The sequence below is a fragment of the Eleutherodactylus coqui genome, chromosome 13 (genome assembly GCF_035609145.1).
Source record: "Eleutherodactylus coqui strain aEleCoq1 chromosome 13, aEleCoq1.hap1, whole genome shotgun sequence".
NCBI lineage: Eukaryota > Metazoa > Chordata > Amphibia > Anura > Eleutherodactylidae > Eleutherodactylus > Eleutherodactylus coqui.
In genome coordinates this window covers 122369309-122386225 of record NC_089849.1, presented here as the reverse complement: position 1 = coordinate 122386225, position 16917 = coordinate 122369309, and the positions used below count along the sequence as shown (strand labels likewise).

The window sequence follows — 16917 nt, the reverse complement described above, 5'->3', positions numbered from 1 at the left end:
AGGGCTGGGGGGGATGCTGATCGTACAGTGTGAACAGGGCTGGGGGGGGGACGCTGATCGTACAGTGTGAACAGGGCTGGGGGGGACGCTGATCGTACAGTGTGAACAGGGCTGGGGGGGGACGCTGATCGTACAGTGTGAACAGGGCTGGGGGGGACGCTGATTGTACAGTTTGAACAGGGCTGGGGGGGGGGGGACGCTGATCATACAGTGTGAACAGAGCTGGGGGGACGCTGATCGTACAGTGTGAACAGGGCTGGGGGGGACGCTGATCGTACAGTGTGAACAGAGCTGGGGGGGACGCTGATCGTACAGTTTGAACAGGGCTGGGGGGGGGACGCTGATCATACAGTGTGAACAGAGCTGGGGGGACGCTGATCGTACAGTGTAAACGCGACCGACGGGGGGAGGGGAGGGGCTTTAATCGTAAACTGTGAACGTTGTGGTCAGAGAGACGTACAGTGTGAACAGGGCTGGGGGGGACGCTGATCGTACAGTGTGAACAGGGCTGGGGGGGACGTTGATCGTATAGTGTGAACAGGGCTGGGGGGACGCTGATCGTACAGTGTGAACAGGGCTGGGGGGGACGCTGATCGTACAGTGTGAACAGGGATGGGGGGGGGGACGCTGATCGTACAGTTTGAACAGGGCTGGGGGGGGGGGGGACGCTGATCATACAGTGTGAACAGGGCTGGGGGGATGCTGATCGTACAGTGTAAACGCGACCGACGGGGGGGGGGAGGGGCTTTAATCGTAAACTGTGAACGTTGTGGTCAGAGAGACGTACAGTGTGAACAGGGCTGGGGGGGACGCTGATCGTACAGTGTGAACAGGGATGGGGGGGGGACGCTGATCGTACAGTGTGAACAGGGATGGGGGGGGACGCTGATCGTACAGTTTGAACAGGGCTGGGGGGGGGGACGCTGATCATACAGTGTGAACAGGGCTGGGGGGATGCTGATCGTACAGTGTAAACGCGACCGACGGGGGGGGGAGGGGCTTTAATCGTAAACTGTGAACGTTGTGGTCAGAGAGACGTACAGTGTGAACAGGGCTGGGGGGGATGCTGATCGTACAGTGTGAACAGGACTGGTGGGGGACGCTGATCGTACAGTGTGAACAGGGCTGGGGGGGGGGACGCTGATCGTACAGTGTGAACAGGACTGGGGGGGACGCTGATGGTAGTTTCCGTTTATCTCCGTGGTTGCACGGAGCGCGGACCGGTCGGGCAGGCTTGTGGCTCCCTGCAGGGTTCCCTCAGCAGCCGCTCCCTCCTGCAGACACGCATCACAACCAGTAACCTTCCGTCCACCGTCACGTGACTGCAGCATGTCACGTGGGATCATGCCGTAAAGCAGTGATAGTCGCGTGTCGCTCTCACAAGCGCTCAACACAGTCGGGAGAGCGGCGGGTGAGTCCGGGGAGCCGCGGCCCCTCACTCCTCCTCCGGGCTACTTCCATCCGCTGCCATGATTACTGCAGCAGGCAAGGGTCATCCCGGGAGCCCCGCAGGGTTGGCGTCCTGTTAGTGGGGTGTCCAGGGGAGCCACAACACACAGGAGTGCGCCAGCCGCGGTGCAGTGGCCGCTGCTGGGAAGTGCAGCCCTGCTGGCAAAACCAGCCGGAGCTGCGCTGTGGGCCCCGACCATCGGAGGTTGTGGCGGACGTCTGACCGCTGTGTGGGGGCCGGCCTGACCGCAGGCGGCTCATCAGTATTTGCCTAGAAACCCCCTAGAAGAAGCTCCTCCCCCGCTGCGGGGTGTGGCTGACGGCGGTGACTCCCACAGCTACAGATGGTGCTCCTGTCCCGGCCGCCATGATGCCGGTAGTCGGTGGACCATCTGCTTCATGTGCGGCACTTTCCACGGGTCGGCGTGCGCACTGCGATCTTCGGCCGGTTGTGTCTGTGCTATTGGGGCTCTCCTGTGGGATTGGAATGGCCGCCCCACGCGCATCGCTCGGCCGCCCCACGCGCATCGCTCGGCCATTGTGTCACCTGTGTTGGCCTTTGGCTGATTGGTGTCATTACTTGTGTCTTCCCAGGTACCCAAGATGTCTTCCGATGACCCCCTCTTGGGTGGAGGCAGCTCTGAAGCCGGAGGCTCTTGGCCGTCTTCCAGTGGCCCCTCCACCAAGTTTGAGCTGGAGAAGGAGACGGAGCTGCGGCTGGAGGTGGAGGGCTCGGCCCCCGTGCAGGTGGAGCTGATCTCTGGACTCGCCGAGGTGTTTGGCACCGAGCTGACCAAGAATAAGAAGTATACGTTCCCACCGGGCAGCAGGGGGGCCGTCTTCACGTGGCACGGGTGCACCGTCCAGCTATGGGGCAGCCCCGATGTGGCTTATGTGTCCAAAGATACCCCTATGTTGCTCTATCTCAACACTCATGTGGGTCTTGAGCAGATGCGGGCCCAAGCGGAGCGTGAAGGAGAGCGGGGGCCCCGGGTTTTAGTGGCGGGCCCTTCGGATGTGGGCAAATCTACGCTTTGCCGCCTTTTGTTGAACTATGCTGTACGGAGAGGTCGGAGGCCAACACTGGTGGAGCTGGACGTGGGGCAGGGCTCGGTCTCCGTACCCGGCACCGTCGGGGCTCTGTGCGTGGAGAGGCCAGCAGATGTAGAGGAAGGGTTCTCGGCTCAGGCTCCGCTCGTCTATCACTTTGGATCTACTACACCGGGAACCAACATTAAGCTGTACAACAAGGTGAGTGCGGGGTGGAATACCTGGCTGGACCTCTTATTTAAAGAAACCTCTAAAATAGTTGTTGGGGGCTCTGTACATCTGTCGCCGTGGTGACCCAGAACGGGTCTGGTTTGGGGTTCTCCAATTAATATGGTTGTATAGTCTGAGACAACTTGTGGGACAGTAACAAACACCTAGACAGCAGAGCAGTACAACGGATGAGGAAGCTTACTTATGTCTCACAGTCAACATAGACCAAGCCAACCGGTAAGTAAGTGACCCCCTAACATACATTCTGCTCCTATGTAATTAGCCCGCTGGATTCAGAAGGCTTAGATGTATGTGGCGCTCCTGTGATGAATGCTCTGTAGCGTTCCTTTTTGTACGAGGTGTACATGTGCCGGTGGAAGCATACGCAGTACACAGAGGCCTGGAGACCCCCGAGGTTCTCATGTCCCTCTAGTAGCGGGAGGTCAGCTGCTACACACTGTGGTATAAAGCTGTAAGGTGACAGTATGATGCCTACGAGGAACGGGTAAAGGATCTGGGAATGTTTAGCTTGCAAAAAAGAAGGCTGAGAGGAGACTTAATAGCGATCTACAAATATCTGAAGGGCGGTCACAGTGCAGAGGGATCAGCCCTATTCTCATCTGTACAAGGAAAGACCAGAAGCAATGGGATGAAACTGAAAGGGAGGAAACACAGATTAGATATTAGACAGTGAGGGGGATCAGTGAGTGGAAGAGGTTACCACAGGAGGTGGGGAGTTCTCCTTCAATGGAAGTGTTCAAGCAAAGGCTGGACAGATATCTGCCTGGGATGATTTAGTGATCCTGCATTGAGCAGGGGGTTGGACCCGATGACCCTGGAGGTCCCTTCCAACTCTACCATTCTATGACTGCAGGCCAAGAGGAACCTACAGTAGCCTTTATGCTGATTGTCGAGCTGGTAGAAGATTGGAGGGACGCGTTTAGCCCTTTGACCGCCAGGACCATGTTCACACTCTTGACAAACACAAAACCTGAAGAATACATTAGATATTCTACTCCTTTACCTATAATTTCTTGATAGGATACTCGGCCTGGCATGTAGTAGCCGCGGACTCGGCCTGGCATGTAGTAGCCGCGGACTCGGCCTGGCATGTAGTAGCCGCGGACTCGGCCTGGCATGTAGTAGCCGCGGACTCGGCCTGGCATGTAGTAGCCGCGGACTCGGCCTGGCATGTAGTAGCCGCGGACTCGGCCTGGCATGTAGTAGCCGCGGACTCGGCCTGGCATGTAGTAGCCGCGGACTCGGCCTGGCATGTAGTAGCCGCGGACTCCGTCATGCACATTGTGCATCAAAGTGTAACATTTTGTATAAACCTAAAACAATCTGGGTCAGCACTACAAGCCCCTCACTGCCTGTCACACTCTGAGGTTTCCTCTATGTATTGTATGGTCTTCCATGCAGTACAGCCTCCTATCAGGCACCATCTTCATGCTACTTTCAGACAATCCCACGATGCATTAGCTGGAGGCTATACCATCTCTAACTGTTGTGTGGATATTATCAGTCTTTACATTCAGATGAAAGTCTTTTTACATTGAACCATTATTCAAAAAATCAGTTAAACAAGCGAAAATGAGTGCTAATTAATTGTTGAGTGTAAAGGCCCGTTTACATGCAACGAATATCCCTCAAAATTTGCTCAAACGATGTCTTTTAAGTGATGATCGTTGCATGTAAATGCTGCTATCGTTTACTTTTCGGTTGAACGATGATTTTTAGTTGTGTTTAAAATCCATCGTTCAGCCGATGATAGTAGGGATCGTATGCTGTGTTTTTTCCACGGGGAGCGTTGTATTTTGCTTGCGGTCCCAGGGCAGAACAAAGTAATAAGCTGCTAATGGGCACTAGTGCCCATTAGCAGCGTATGCAAAACGATCGCTCAAACTGTCAATCATCCTATCTTTTGAACATATTTTGAGCGATCACCTTTGTATGTCTATGGGCCTTAAGGTGGCTCGTTAGGTTTAACCCCTTAATGACATGGCCTATTTTGAGCTTAAGGACCAAGCCTTATTTTTCAAATCTGACATCTGTCACTTTCTGTGCTAATAACTTTTGAATGCTTTTCCTTATGAAGCTGATTCTGAGACTGTTTTTTCGTGACATATTGTACTTTATGTTAGTGTAAAAATTTCATCAATAAATTTTGTCCTTTATTAGGAAAAAAAATCCAAATTAACTGAAAATTTGGAAAAATTCACAATTTTCAAACTTTGAATTGTTTTCTTTGTAAGATAGAAAGTCAAACACCACAACATAGTTATTAATTAACATTTCCCATAGGCCTACTTTACACAGCAATCATTTTTTAAGTGTTATTTTACTTTTTGCAGACTCCACAAAGTATATAAATTTAGCAGTAATTTTTCACATTTACTAGCAAATTTCAAAATCTAAATTTTTTAAGGACCAATGCAGTTCAGACATAGTTTTGCCGAGCCTGTATATCAGAATCCCCCATGAATTGCCCCATTTTAAAATCGGCACCCTTCAAAGTATTCAAAATGGCATTTAGAAAGTTTATTAACCCTTTAGATGTTTTACAGGAATTAAAGGAAAGTGCATCAAAAATTAGAACAGTTCCTTTTTTCTACTGATTTTCAATATAAAACCTTTTTTTTATATAAAACAGTAGGAGTTAGCAAAAGAAACAAAACTTGGAATGTATTACCCAGATTCCGCAGTTTTTAGAAATGCCCCATATGTGGACGTAGCCTGTTGTATGGGCACATGGTAGGTCTCAGAAGGAAAGGAGCGCTTCTTGTCTTTTTGAATGCAGATTTGGCAGGAATAATTTTCAGACCCCATGTAGTGTTTGCAGTGCCCCTGAGGTAGCAGTACATTTGAAACCCCCAATAACTGACCCCATTTTGGAAACTACACCCCTCAGGGAATTTTTTAAGGGGTGTAGTGAGCGGTTTGAACCCACAGATGTTTGAGGAATTTTTTTAACAGTTTGAGTTCAATACAAAAAAATCACATTTTTCACATAATGTTTAGCTTTAGGCCCAGATTTTCATTTTTCACCAGTGGCAGAAGGAAAAACGTACCCCATGATGCGTTACCCAGTTGCTCTCGAACACGGAAATGCCCCATATGTGGACGTAGCCTGTTGTATGGGCACATGGCAGGACTCAGAAGGATAGGAGCGCTTCTTGGCTTTTTGAATGCAGATTTTGCTGGAATAATTTTCAGACCCCATGTAGTGTTTGCAGCCCCTGAGGTACCAGTGCATTTGAAACCCCCAACAACTGACCCCATTTTGGAAACTAGACCCCTCGGGGAATTTTTTAAGGGGTGTAGTGAGCGGTTTGAACCCACAGGTATTTGAGGAATTTTTTTAACAGTTTGAGTTCAATACAAAAAAATCACATTTTTCACATAATGTTCAGCCTTAGGCCCAGATTTATATTTTTTACCAGTGGCAGAAGGAAAAAACGTAACCCATGATGCGTTACCCAGTTGCTTTCGAACACGGAAATGCCCCATATGTGGATGTAAACTGTTGTTTGGGCACATGGCAGGGCTCAGAAAGAAAGGAGCGCTTTTTTTGAATGCAGATTTTGCTGGAATAATTTTCAGACACCGTGTAGTGTTTGCAGCCCCTGAGGTACCAGTGCATTTGAGACCCCCAACAACTGACCCCATTTTGGAAACTACACCCCTCAGGGAATTTTTTAAGGGGTGTAGTGAGCGGTTTGAACCCACAGGTATTTGAGGAATTTTTTTTAACAATTTGAGTTGAGAACGAAAAATTCACATTTTTCCAATAATGCTCAGTTTAGGCCCAGATTTTTATTTTTTACCAGGGGCAGAAGGAGAAAACGTAATCCATGATGTTACCCAACAGGGAAATGCCCCATATGTGAATCTAAACTGTTTTTAGGGCGCAGGGCTCAGAAGGGAAGGACTTAGCATGTGGCTTTATGTACAAGCTGTGCGAAGTACATCAGGGTAAAACGTCAGGGCAATAAAAAAATTAAAATTTCAGGGACGTGTGGTAGATCTTAAAACACTCATTTATACAGAGGCCGGGTTGTGTGGGGCACGTTTCACACTGGTATCTGGTGTCTTTTCTTATCCCCTGTTTGTAGCACACTCTGCACCTCTTTTGGGTCCTTCCCTTCGTCGCAGTGGAGGGAATTTCACTGAGAAAATGCTGCCCTGGTACAATTCTTGTGGCCTCGCTTCCAGAAGTACTGGGCCTCTCCCCCACCTCCTGGTCCCCAAATATTAGGTCCTTGATAACTTCCTCTTGAAATTCAAGGAATGTCCCCCTGTGGCCTGCACCTCGGAACAGCACGTAGGCATTATACAGTGCCATCTGTTCGAGGTGCACGGCCAGTTTTTTGTACCACACCCGTGTTTTCCGCATGGCTCTATAGGGCTCCAGTACCCGGTCTGATAGATCGACCCCTCCCATGTACTTATTATAGTCGAGGACGCAGTCTGGTTTGGGGGTCTCTGCACTGGTACCTCGTACTGGGCAGGGGGTACTGCTGTGGCCGTGTATTGTCGTCAACATAAGGACATCCCTCTTGTCCTTATATTTAACGCACAATACATTGTCGCTGCATTGGGCCCGGCTCTCACCCCTTCTGAGCAGTTGCCCAAGCAGCGTCTTAGGGAGGCTTTTTTGATTTTTCCGAACAGTGCCACATGCCACTGTTCCTCTGGAAGCGAGGCACTGAAACAGGGGGACACTGGTATAAAAGTTATCCAGGTACAGATGGTAACCCTGGTCTAATAGTGGGTGCACCAGTTCCCACACTATTTTCCCTGTTACTCCCAGCACGGGGGGGCATTCTGGGGGCTCAATTTTAGTGTCCTTCCCCTCATAAATACGAAACTTGTGGGTGTACCCTGATGTACTTTCGCACAGCTTGTACAACTTCACACCATACCGTGCCCGCTTACTGGGCAGGTACTGGCGGAATTTTAGCCTCCCCTTGAAGTGTACCAGGGACTCGTCTACTGCAATGTTTATCTGTGGGGCATACGCCTGGGCAAACTTGGCGTTAAAATGGTCTATTACGGGCCTGATCTTATACAACCGATCGTAATTGGGGTGATCGCTGGGGGGGGGGCACAGCTGGTTGTCATTGTAGTGCAGAAATTTTAAAATACACTCAAAGCGCGTCCTCGACATCGCCATGCGGAACATTGGGGTGTGGTACAAAATATCGGTAGACCAGTACGCCCTGATTGTTGGCTTCTTTATTAGCCCCATGGTTAGTATAAGCCCCCAACATTTTTTTATCTCTGGTGCATCCACAGGGGTCCACTTATCGGGTCTGGCATAGCTGGAGGTGGGATTTTCTTCTATAAAATTCTGGGCGTACAAATTCGTCTGGGTAACAATGTGGGCAATGAACTCTTCAGAAAAAAAAAACTTGAAGAAGTCCTTCCCTCTGAGCCCTTCCGTGTCAAATTGAATCCCTGGGTTCCCAATAAAATCAGGGATCTGGGGTCTGTAATCTTCCGGGGTACTCCAGTGAGCATCTGATGCATTGGGGTCAGTGGCGGTCCTTGGACGCCTTCTCGGGGGTGCAGGGAGCTCAGACTCGCTGGATGAGGATGAGGAAGAGGAGTCGGAGAATGCCAAAAAAGTGGGGTCGTCATCACCACTACCTGAGTCCGAGTCTGATGCAATGATTGCATACAGTTCCTCTGAAGTGTACCTCCTGCGGGCCATATTTATATAAAATGGGGCACACGGGGAAAAAGTTTTATTAGATGGGACACTGCGGGATGGGGTGACCACGGGACGGGGGTCGGAAAGAACGCGGAAACTTATGTGGTGTATTCACGTAAGTGTTTTTTTTTTTATTTTTTTATTTTTTTACACAGACGAATACACTGACACAACACGGACTAACGACACGCTACACACTAGACGGACTAACGACACGCTACACTAACTAATAACGGTTGACGGGACAGGTAACGAAATGGGAACAACAGGAACTTTATTTTTATTTTTTATTTTTTTTACACCAAGGGATACACTGACTACACGCTGCGCTACACTACACTGCTGATCGCACGCTACAGCTCACTCACTACACTTCTGATCACACACTACAGATCCCTCACTCACTACACTACACTTCTGATCACTCACTCCACTCTGCTACACTACACTGCCTGATCAATCACTCACTACACTACACTGCCTGATCAATCACTCACTACACTCACTACACTACACTACACCACACTGATCACTAACACTCACTCCACTACACCACACTGATGACTAACTCCTCTCCACTACACTGATCACTAACTCCACTCTGCTACACTACACTCCACTCCACTACACTACACTCCACTACACTACACCACACTGATGACTAACTCCTCTTCACTACACTGATCACTAACTCCACTCTGCTACACTACACTACACTCCACTCCACTCCACTCCACTCCACTACACTACACTACACTCACTCCCTGCCTAATCTACACACTAATCGCTCTTTTTTATCACAGTAGGTGCTCTATCTACAAGCACGGGATGCTTGCACATGGAGCCCCTACTGTAAACAGCGCGAAGTCCGCTGCGGCGCTGTGATTGGTCAGGGAAAAACTCCCTAACCAATCACAGCGATCGTGGGGGAGGGACCGCTCTGATTGGTCCCCAGCCCGGACGCAGCACTTGTCTGCTGACTATGTCAGCAGACATCACTGCTGTGTCGCCGCGATTGTCACCGCGGCGACACTTTAATGGCATGACGTACCAGGGTCTATACACTTCTGTATGGCCATATTAATGCACTTTGTAATGTACATCGTGCATTAATTATGAGCCATACAGAAGTTATTCACTTACCTGTTCCGTTGCTAGCGTCCTCGTCTCCATGGTGCCGTCTAATTTCAGCGTCTAATCGCCCGATTAGACGCGCTTGCGCAGTCCGGTCTTCTCACTGGTGAATGGGGCCGCTCGTGCCGGAGAGCTGGTCCTCGTAGCTCCGCCCCGTCACGTGTGCCGATTCCAGCCAATCAGGAGGCTGGAATCGGCAATGGACCGCACAGAGCCCACGGTGCACCATGGGAGAAGACCCGCGGTGCATCGTGGGTGAAGATCCCGGCGGCCATCTTGCTAAGGTAAGGAAGAAGTCACCACAGCGCGGGGATTCGGGTAAGTACTATCCGTTTTTGTTTTTTTTTAACACATGCATTGGGTTTGTCTCGCGCCGAACGGGGGGGCTATTGAAAAAAAAACAAACCCTGTTTCGGCGCGGGACAACCCTTTTAAACACGATCATTCAGTCATTGTCATTCATCGGTACAGCGACATGAATGACTGAACAACTGTTAAAAAATATATATATATATATAAATTTTTTTGTTTCTTAACTTTGCACAAATGAACGCTCAGACGATGTCAGCTGATTCGCTCGGCACCATGAATAAGCCGCAGACTATAAGTATAGTCAGGAGGATGAACAGGCTTCATTAAAGGCTTTATTCACATGAGCGTATATTGGCCGCCCTTTTCACGGCCGGCTGCTATATGCTGCCATTTGATGAATTGGATCCCAATGCATCAGATCAGAGGGCTGTAATCCCCTGGCATAAAAGCACTTTCACGCCGGTCAGGAATGATCATCCTGGAACTATCTTTGCGCCTGGAATATGGTGGCGGCTGCTGCATAGACTCCTATGGGAGCCAATGACAGCTGCCGGAGAAGCGAGGCGGGAGGGAGTTTAGCAGCGCGACTGTTAAACACCCTTTCCTTTTCTCCGGCCCTTGCCAGCTGTTTGAAACGGGAGGGGGTGGAGCTAGTTGCTAAGTTCCAGTTGCTGGCTGCTGACATGGGGCGGGACCTTGGCACACTAGCTCCCGCCCCGTCCTCCATCCTCCCTTTGCTGAGAGCTGGCAAGAGGGAGACAGCAGAGCTAAATCTCACCCGCCCGGCGGCATTGCAGGCTCAAAGTATATACGCCCGGCCATCTGAATGGGCGCACAAATGTTAGCTTTGTGCGCCCGTTCACGCGTTTTAACAGTGTCATCGGGAGAACGTGAAAACGCTGATGCCCGTGTGAAAGGGCCCTAACTGTGACAGGAGCCGCTAATCATCAGCAGTAATGTGATAGGAGTTTCTGAGAACATCATGTGAGGTACAGGCCATCCGCAAGGAGTAGTGACCCCCATAAAGGTTAGAAGTCACAAGAGCGGTCAAAGACAGAAGGTCCGACACAAAGAAATGTGTTCTGAGGTCTATAAAGTATAGTCAGCCCATCAGGTAGTAATGATGAGCAGTCAAATCCAGGTGAGCCGTTCGGGGAGCCACTAGAGGGCGTTCTAGTGACCTCTTGTGTGACTAGTGAAATGGCTGTGTCTAGGGAGAGATGTCCGGCACAGGTCTACCGGTACACGCTGAGGGCAGCTGCCCTTTGAACTTGTACCAAACCTGGCAGTTTACTCTAGTTTTGCACCAAGTTTTAGTTCTGGCACCTTTGCATTTGTGCAGCGTTAGTTACAACTTCTGCCTAAGGCCCCGTCCCTGTCGGGAGCTCAGATGAGGTGCCTTTTAACTCCTCGGCTCAGCAGTAGGGATGAAGGGCCTCCTGGCAGTAGGCATTCTCCAGTGTTGGATACGTCCACATGTTGTGTTTATGTGGATTTGCACCAAAACCTGCATACTTTTTGCACTGTGAATGTTCACCAAAGGCCGCCTGCAGACGTGCCAAAATTCCGAAGTGGTATTTTGCGCAAAATTTCCGCCCGTGGAAGCTGCCATAGGATTGTGTTAGAAAACGCAATCCTAGGCAGACGGCCGCGATTCGGCCATGCGAAATCTCGAGCGGTGAATTTGTATATTTCTCTGTAGTCCATAATGGTTATTAATACCCATTTACAGTTGTATTGAGGAATTACCATGTGGTTGGTTTCTTTGTGCATTCTAACCTCTCTGACTTCGCCCTCAGCTGACGTCCCGTCTGGCTCACGTGTTCAACCTCCGATGTGAAGCCAACCGTCGAGCATCGGTTAGCGGCTGTCTTATAAACACCTGCGGGTGGGTGAAAGGATCTGGTTATCAGGCGTTGATACATGCAGCCTCGGCCTTTGAAGTGGATGTTGTCATAGTCTTGGACCAGGAGCGCCTGTACAACGACCTGCGGAGGGACCTCCCCCATTTTGTTCACACACTACTTCTTCCAAAGTCTGGCGGGGCTTCCGAGCGCTCCAAGGAGTGTCGAAGGGAAGCCAGGGATCTGCGGGTGCGGGAGTATTTCTACGGCCCACGTGGGTCGCTTTATCCTCATGCCTTTGAGGTCAAGTTCTCTGAGGTGAAAGTCTATAAAGTTGGGGCCCCATCTATTCCTGATTCCTGTCTCCCATTGGGAATGTCACAAGAAGACAACCAGCTGAAGCTGGTGCCCGTTACGCCAGGCAGAGACATGGCACATCATCTCTTGAGTGTGGTGCCCATAGATGGTGGCACAGCAGATGAGGGCTTGGAGGAAAAAAATGTTGCTGGCTTCATCGTCATCACCGGAGTGGATACCGAAAGACAGACCCTGACTGTGCTCTCCCCCGCCCCGCGCCCGTTGCCTAAGTGTGTCCTGCTCATTATGGATATACGCTTCATGGATTTGAAATGATGTATACAAACCGTTATGATTTCGGAAGGTCTTTGGCGTTGCGTTCTTACAACAGATATGTTTCACATTTTAATAAATGTTCCTTTTAGTTTTGCCTCTGCCTGCCCTTTATCCTGCCCTTTATCCTGCCCTTTATCCTGAACAGTTCTATCTTGTATATGATGGCTTCCTAGCATGGTTCTCTCGTCAAGCATGTCCAGACCTCCTATAACTAACGCAGCCCTGCCGGCACACGGCTCCATCGTTTACAGGAAAACAAATGTCCCCATTGCCAGAGTCCGCCCCGTAGGATGAGCGTTATGTGATCGCGCTCTTCTAGTTTCACGGCTTCTGCATATTCTGCATTTTTGCATTCAAATTTTGCATGTGTGAAAAAATACGCAACCTGCTCTATTTTTGTGCACACCCAAATTATCATAGGAGTCTATGGGGGTCTGCAGATGTGCGCCCCATCTACACAGTCGTGCAATGAACGGCGCAATTTTGTGGTGCTCGATAATATGCTGCACAGCTGTTCAAATCACAGCGCGGCCGTGTCCTGCGCCGATGTGAATGGTCCCGGCAGCGCAAAAATGTACAGTAAGTAGCACTGCTACGTTCGTGAAAGCACATACTGGCGCAATCGCGGCACGCTCTCGGGAGCGAATATATGCCTGCTCTTGTATGCATACACTTTGTACTTCCTGGTTTTAGCTGACCAAGACATGTGGCTGCTGCAGCTAATCAATGGCCACATCAGTGATCTTCTATAGGCCGAGATTGGCTGCAGCAGTCACGTGTCCTGACTGTGAAGCAATTTTAGATAGTTGGAAAACCTCTTTAAGAAAGATAAAACCTGACTAAGGTGACCAGACGTTCCGATTTAAGCAGGACAGTCCCACTTTGGGACCCTGTCTCCGTTTTCCATCAAGACCCCAGCAGAACAGCCAATTGTCCTGCTTTCAGGATGGCTTGTCACCAGTATAGTGATTACCAGTGGGGGTGCTGCAGCTTCCCCACGGTAATCACTTTGCAGTACTGCGGATCGGATGCACACACTGATGGCAGTGTGTGCATCAGGGATCTTCGTCCCTTCCTCACCTCTCCTCTTTGTTCTGCAAGAGAGGAGAAGGGAGAAGGCGCTGCTGCGGGGTGTGCACACTTCCAGCAGCAGCCACGCTGTGAATAGGAAGAGATAAGTATATGGGGGCACTATTACTACTGTGGGAGGTCACATTACTACTGGGGCTACTGTGCGGGCTCACTATTGTTGTGGCTACTGTGGGGCTCTCTATTATTGCTGGGGCTGGTATAGGGGAGCACTATTACGGAGACCACTCTGCATGCGGCAGCGTACCTCAAGCTGAGATAGATGTTTACATGTGGTGGAAATGCTGCAGAATGTCCACAGTGGAAATTTCCGCAACAAATTCCATATCTAAAAAATACATTCAGAATCTGTATCATTGGTGCAGATTTTGAATGGAAATCAGCTGTGTATACAATGCAGGGATCCCCCTCGCCTCCTCTGTAGGCTTCCCGCTCTCGGCGCTCCCCCTCGCCTCCTCTGTAGGCTTCCCGCTCTCGGCGCTCCCCCTCGCCTCCTCTGTAGGCTTCCCGCTCTCGGCGCTCCCCCTCGCCTCCTCTGTAGGCTTCCCGCACTCGGCGCTCCCCCTCGCCTCCTCTGTAGGCTTCCCGCACTCGGCGCTCCCCCTCGCCTCCTCTGTAGGCTTCCCGCACTCGGCGCTCCCCCTCGCCTCCTCTGTAGGCTTCCCGCACTCGGCGCTCCCCCTCGCCTCCTCTGTAGGCTTCCCGCACTCGGCGCTCCCCCTCGCCTCCTCTGTAGGCTTCCCGCACTCGGCGCTCCCCCTCGCCTCCTCTGTAGGCTTCCCGCACTCGGCGCTCCCCCTCGCCTCCTCTGTAGGCTTCCCGCTCTCGGCGCTCCCCCTCGCCTCCTCTGTAGGCTTCCCGCTCTCGGCGCTCCCCCTCGCCTCCTCTGTAGGCTTCCCGCTCTCGGCGCTCCCCCTCGCCTCCTCTGTAGGCTTCCCGCTCTCGGCGCTCCCCCTCGCCTCCTCTGTAGGCTTCCCGCTCTCGGCGCTCCCCCTCGCCTCCTCTGTAGGCTTCCCGCACTCGGCGCTCCCCCTCGCCTCCTCTGTAGGCTTCCCGCACTCGGCGCTCCCCCTCGCCTCCTCTGTAGGCTTCCCGCACTCGGCGCTCCCCCTCGCCTCCTCTGTAGGCTTCCCGCACTCGGCGCTCCCCCTCGCCTCCTCTGTAGGCTTCCCGCACTCGGCGCTCCCCCTCGCCTCCTCTGTAGGCTTCCCGCACTCGGCGCTCCCCCTCGCCTCCTCTGTAGGCTTCCCGCTCTCGGCGCTCCCCCTCGCCTCCTCTGTAGGCTTCCCGCTCTCGGCGCTCCCCCTCGCCTCCTCTGTAGGCTTCCCGCACTCGGCGCTCCCCCTCGCCTCCTCTGTAGGCTTCCCGCACTCGGCGCTCCCCCTCGCCTCCTCTGTAGGCTTCCCGCACTCGGCGCTCCCCCTCGCCTCCTCTGTAGGCTTCCCGCACTCGGCGCTCCCCCTCGCCTCCTCTGTAGGCTTCCCGCTCTCGGCGCTCCCCCTCGCCTCCTCTGTAGGCTTCCCGCTCTCGGCGCTCCCCCTCGCCTCCTCTGTAGGCTTCCCGCTCTCGGTTCCCTGCATCCTAGTCAGATGATGCTGATCAGGTGAGGCCACTACAGGCCGCTCGGAACCTGAATCCAGGGAGCCCGGATAGCGGAAGCCTACGGAGGAGGCGAGTGGGAGCGCCGCATAGTATTGAAATCGGCTGCAGATACGCATCAATGATCCGTATTTTGACTTTTTTGGATGCAGAAATACTGTAGCATTCGCTCCGTCTCATTTGGAAGCGCTGCTGTACTTTTTATAACGACAGAGGTAAAATCATCCATTGTGATAAGCCCCGCCCCTGGCCACACCCCTCTGACCTGCTGTGACCCTGGGAAAACCTTATCACTTTAAAACTGACAAACCTCTATCGGTAACAATGTGAGACGGTTCAGTCTGTGAATCCAGCAGGATTTCCCCCTCAACAAGCGTGGTCCAATATCGTCACTGTCCCTCCCAGAACATGCAGTCCCACAACCCTCAGCCCGCCCGACTCGCCTCCACCATGGGGGGATCATGTGATAATGTACAGCACTTTGGGAGGAACTGCGCTTTCAAATGGTTTATTCTTGGTTAAACGTCTACATAATGTCAGCATAATTCCTTCTATGTTACTACGTTACCTTGATATTAGGGCGTGCCCGTTGTCAGCTACTTTGCAGTGTGACCCAGAAGTCATGTTGGGGTTTCAAATATGTGCCAATTGATAGACAGTCTCCCAAGTTTTCCATCTTAAGGTTCGTAGGAGTGTGTATCCATGGCGATAAGAGTACTCAAGCTGGCGACTATTCAATCGTAAGTACAATTATAATCTGTGACTCGTGTGATGCGAGTACTGTTGTTTATAATGAAGACCCCCCGCGTGAAAAGAACATTCGTGATTGGGATAAACAGTTGAAAGACATGGAAAGCCTCCTGTACAAACGTTCAAGAAGACCGTTGATGCAAAGTCGGTTGAAGACAGAGAAGTTACAAAGCCGTGTGATTGGCAGCACCGCCCATCGGTGGCATATGGGCGCATGCGCCTCTTCGGCTGAGCACTATCCATACAATAGAGCTCAGAACACAAAAAGAGAAGCGTACAGAAGTATACAGCTGCATGAAAACGTTATTGAATCTACAAACTATCACCGCTGGGTACAAGTTCTTATTAGTGGTCATCGTTTCATCTGCGATCGCCCTTCATCAGGCAAGATTTGAACTCCGAGAATGCAAAAAGTGAACGTAAGGAAAAAGAGCACTAGAATTTTTTTATAATTCTTTATTTTTGTTCTGTTCAAAACTTCTGCCGTCGCTTTGTAACCAGTTGATCCCGATGGTCGGTATAATTACGGCTAGGGCACATTTCTAGAATGATTTTGTTGTATTTTACTAGTTTTGATAATGAAAACCTTTTTCATATAATTTTTTTCCTTTTTACATCCCCAGAGATCAGTCACTTTTTTCCCAGCAGTGCGATAAGATGGCGCAGATACCAGCAGTGCTATAAGATGGCGCTGAGCTGGCGCGGATACAAACAGTGCTATAAGATGGTGCTGAGCTGGCGCGGATACAAACAGTGCTATAAGATGGTGCTGAGCTGGCGCGGATACAAACAGTGCTATAAGATGGTGCTGAGCTGGCGCGGATACAAACAGTGCTATAAGATGGCGCTGAGCTGGCGCGGATACAAACAGTGCTATAAGATGGCGCTGAGCTGGCGCGGATACAAACAGTGCTATAAGATGGTGCTGAGCTGGCGCGGATAGCAGCAGTACTATAAGATGGCCCTGAGCTGGCGCAGATACCAGCAGTGCTATAAGATGGCGCTGAGCTGGCACGGATACCAGCAGTGCTATAAGATGGCGCTGAGCTGGCACGGATACCAGCAGTGCTATAAGATGGCGCTGAGCTGGCACGGATACCAGCAGTGCTATAAGATGGCGCTGAGCTGGCG

At 51.2% G+C, this 16917-nt stretch overlaps 1 protein-coding gene across 2 annotated transcripts; it reads left to right on the top strand.

Moving 5' to 3' along the window:
- Nucleotides 1-1343: 1343 nt before the first annotated feature.
- Nucleotides 1344-12436, top strand: CLP1 (cleavage factor polyribonucleotide kinase subunit 1). 2 transcript variants are annotated; one of them, XM_066587110.1, is made up of 3 exons: nt 1344-1411; nt 2044-2700; nt 11671-12436. In XM_066587110.1, the coding sequence occupies exons 2-3, from the start codon at nt 2053-2055 to the stop codon at nt 12346-12348; spliced, it is 1326 nt and encodes a 441-aa protein (XP_066443207.1). In that variant the 5' UTR covers nt 1344-1411; nt 2044-2052; the 3' UTR covers nt 12349-12436. The 2 variants fall into 2 exon arrangements, with proteins under 2 accessions (XP_066443207.1, XP_066443208.1); XM_066587111.1 differs by lacking the exon at nt 1344-1411 and adding an exon at nt 1762-1850.
- Nucleotides 12437-16917: the final 4481 nt, after the last annotated feature.

Bases quoted from the DNA above. Each gene is read 5' to 3' on its own strand.
- CLP1 (XM_066587110.1), top strand. From the start codon at position 2,053: ATGTCTTCCGATGACCCCCTCTTGGGTGGAGGCAGCTCTGAAGCCGGA. The intron at 2,701-11,670 runs GTGAGTGCGGGG...CTTCGCCCTCAG, and splicing joins ACATTAAGCTGTACAACAAG to CTGACGTCCCGTCTGGCTCA.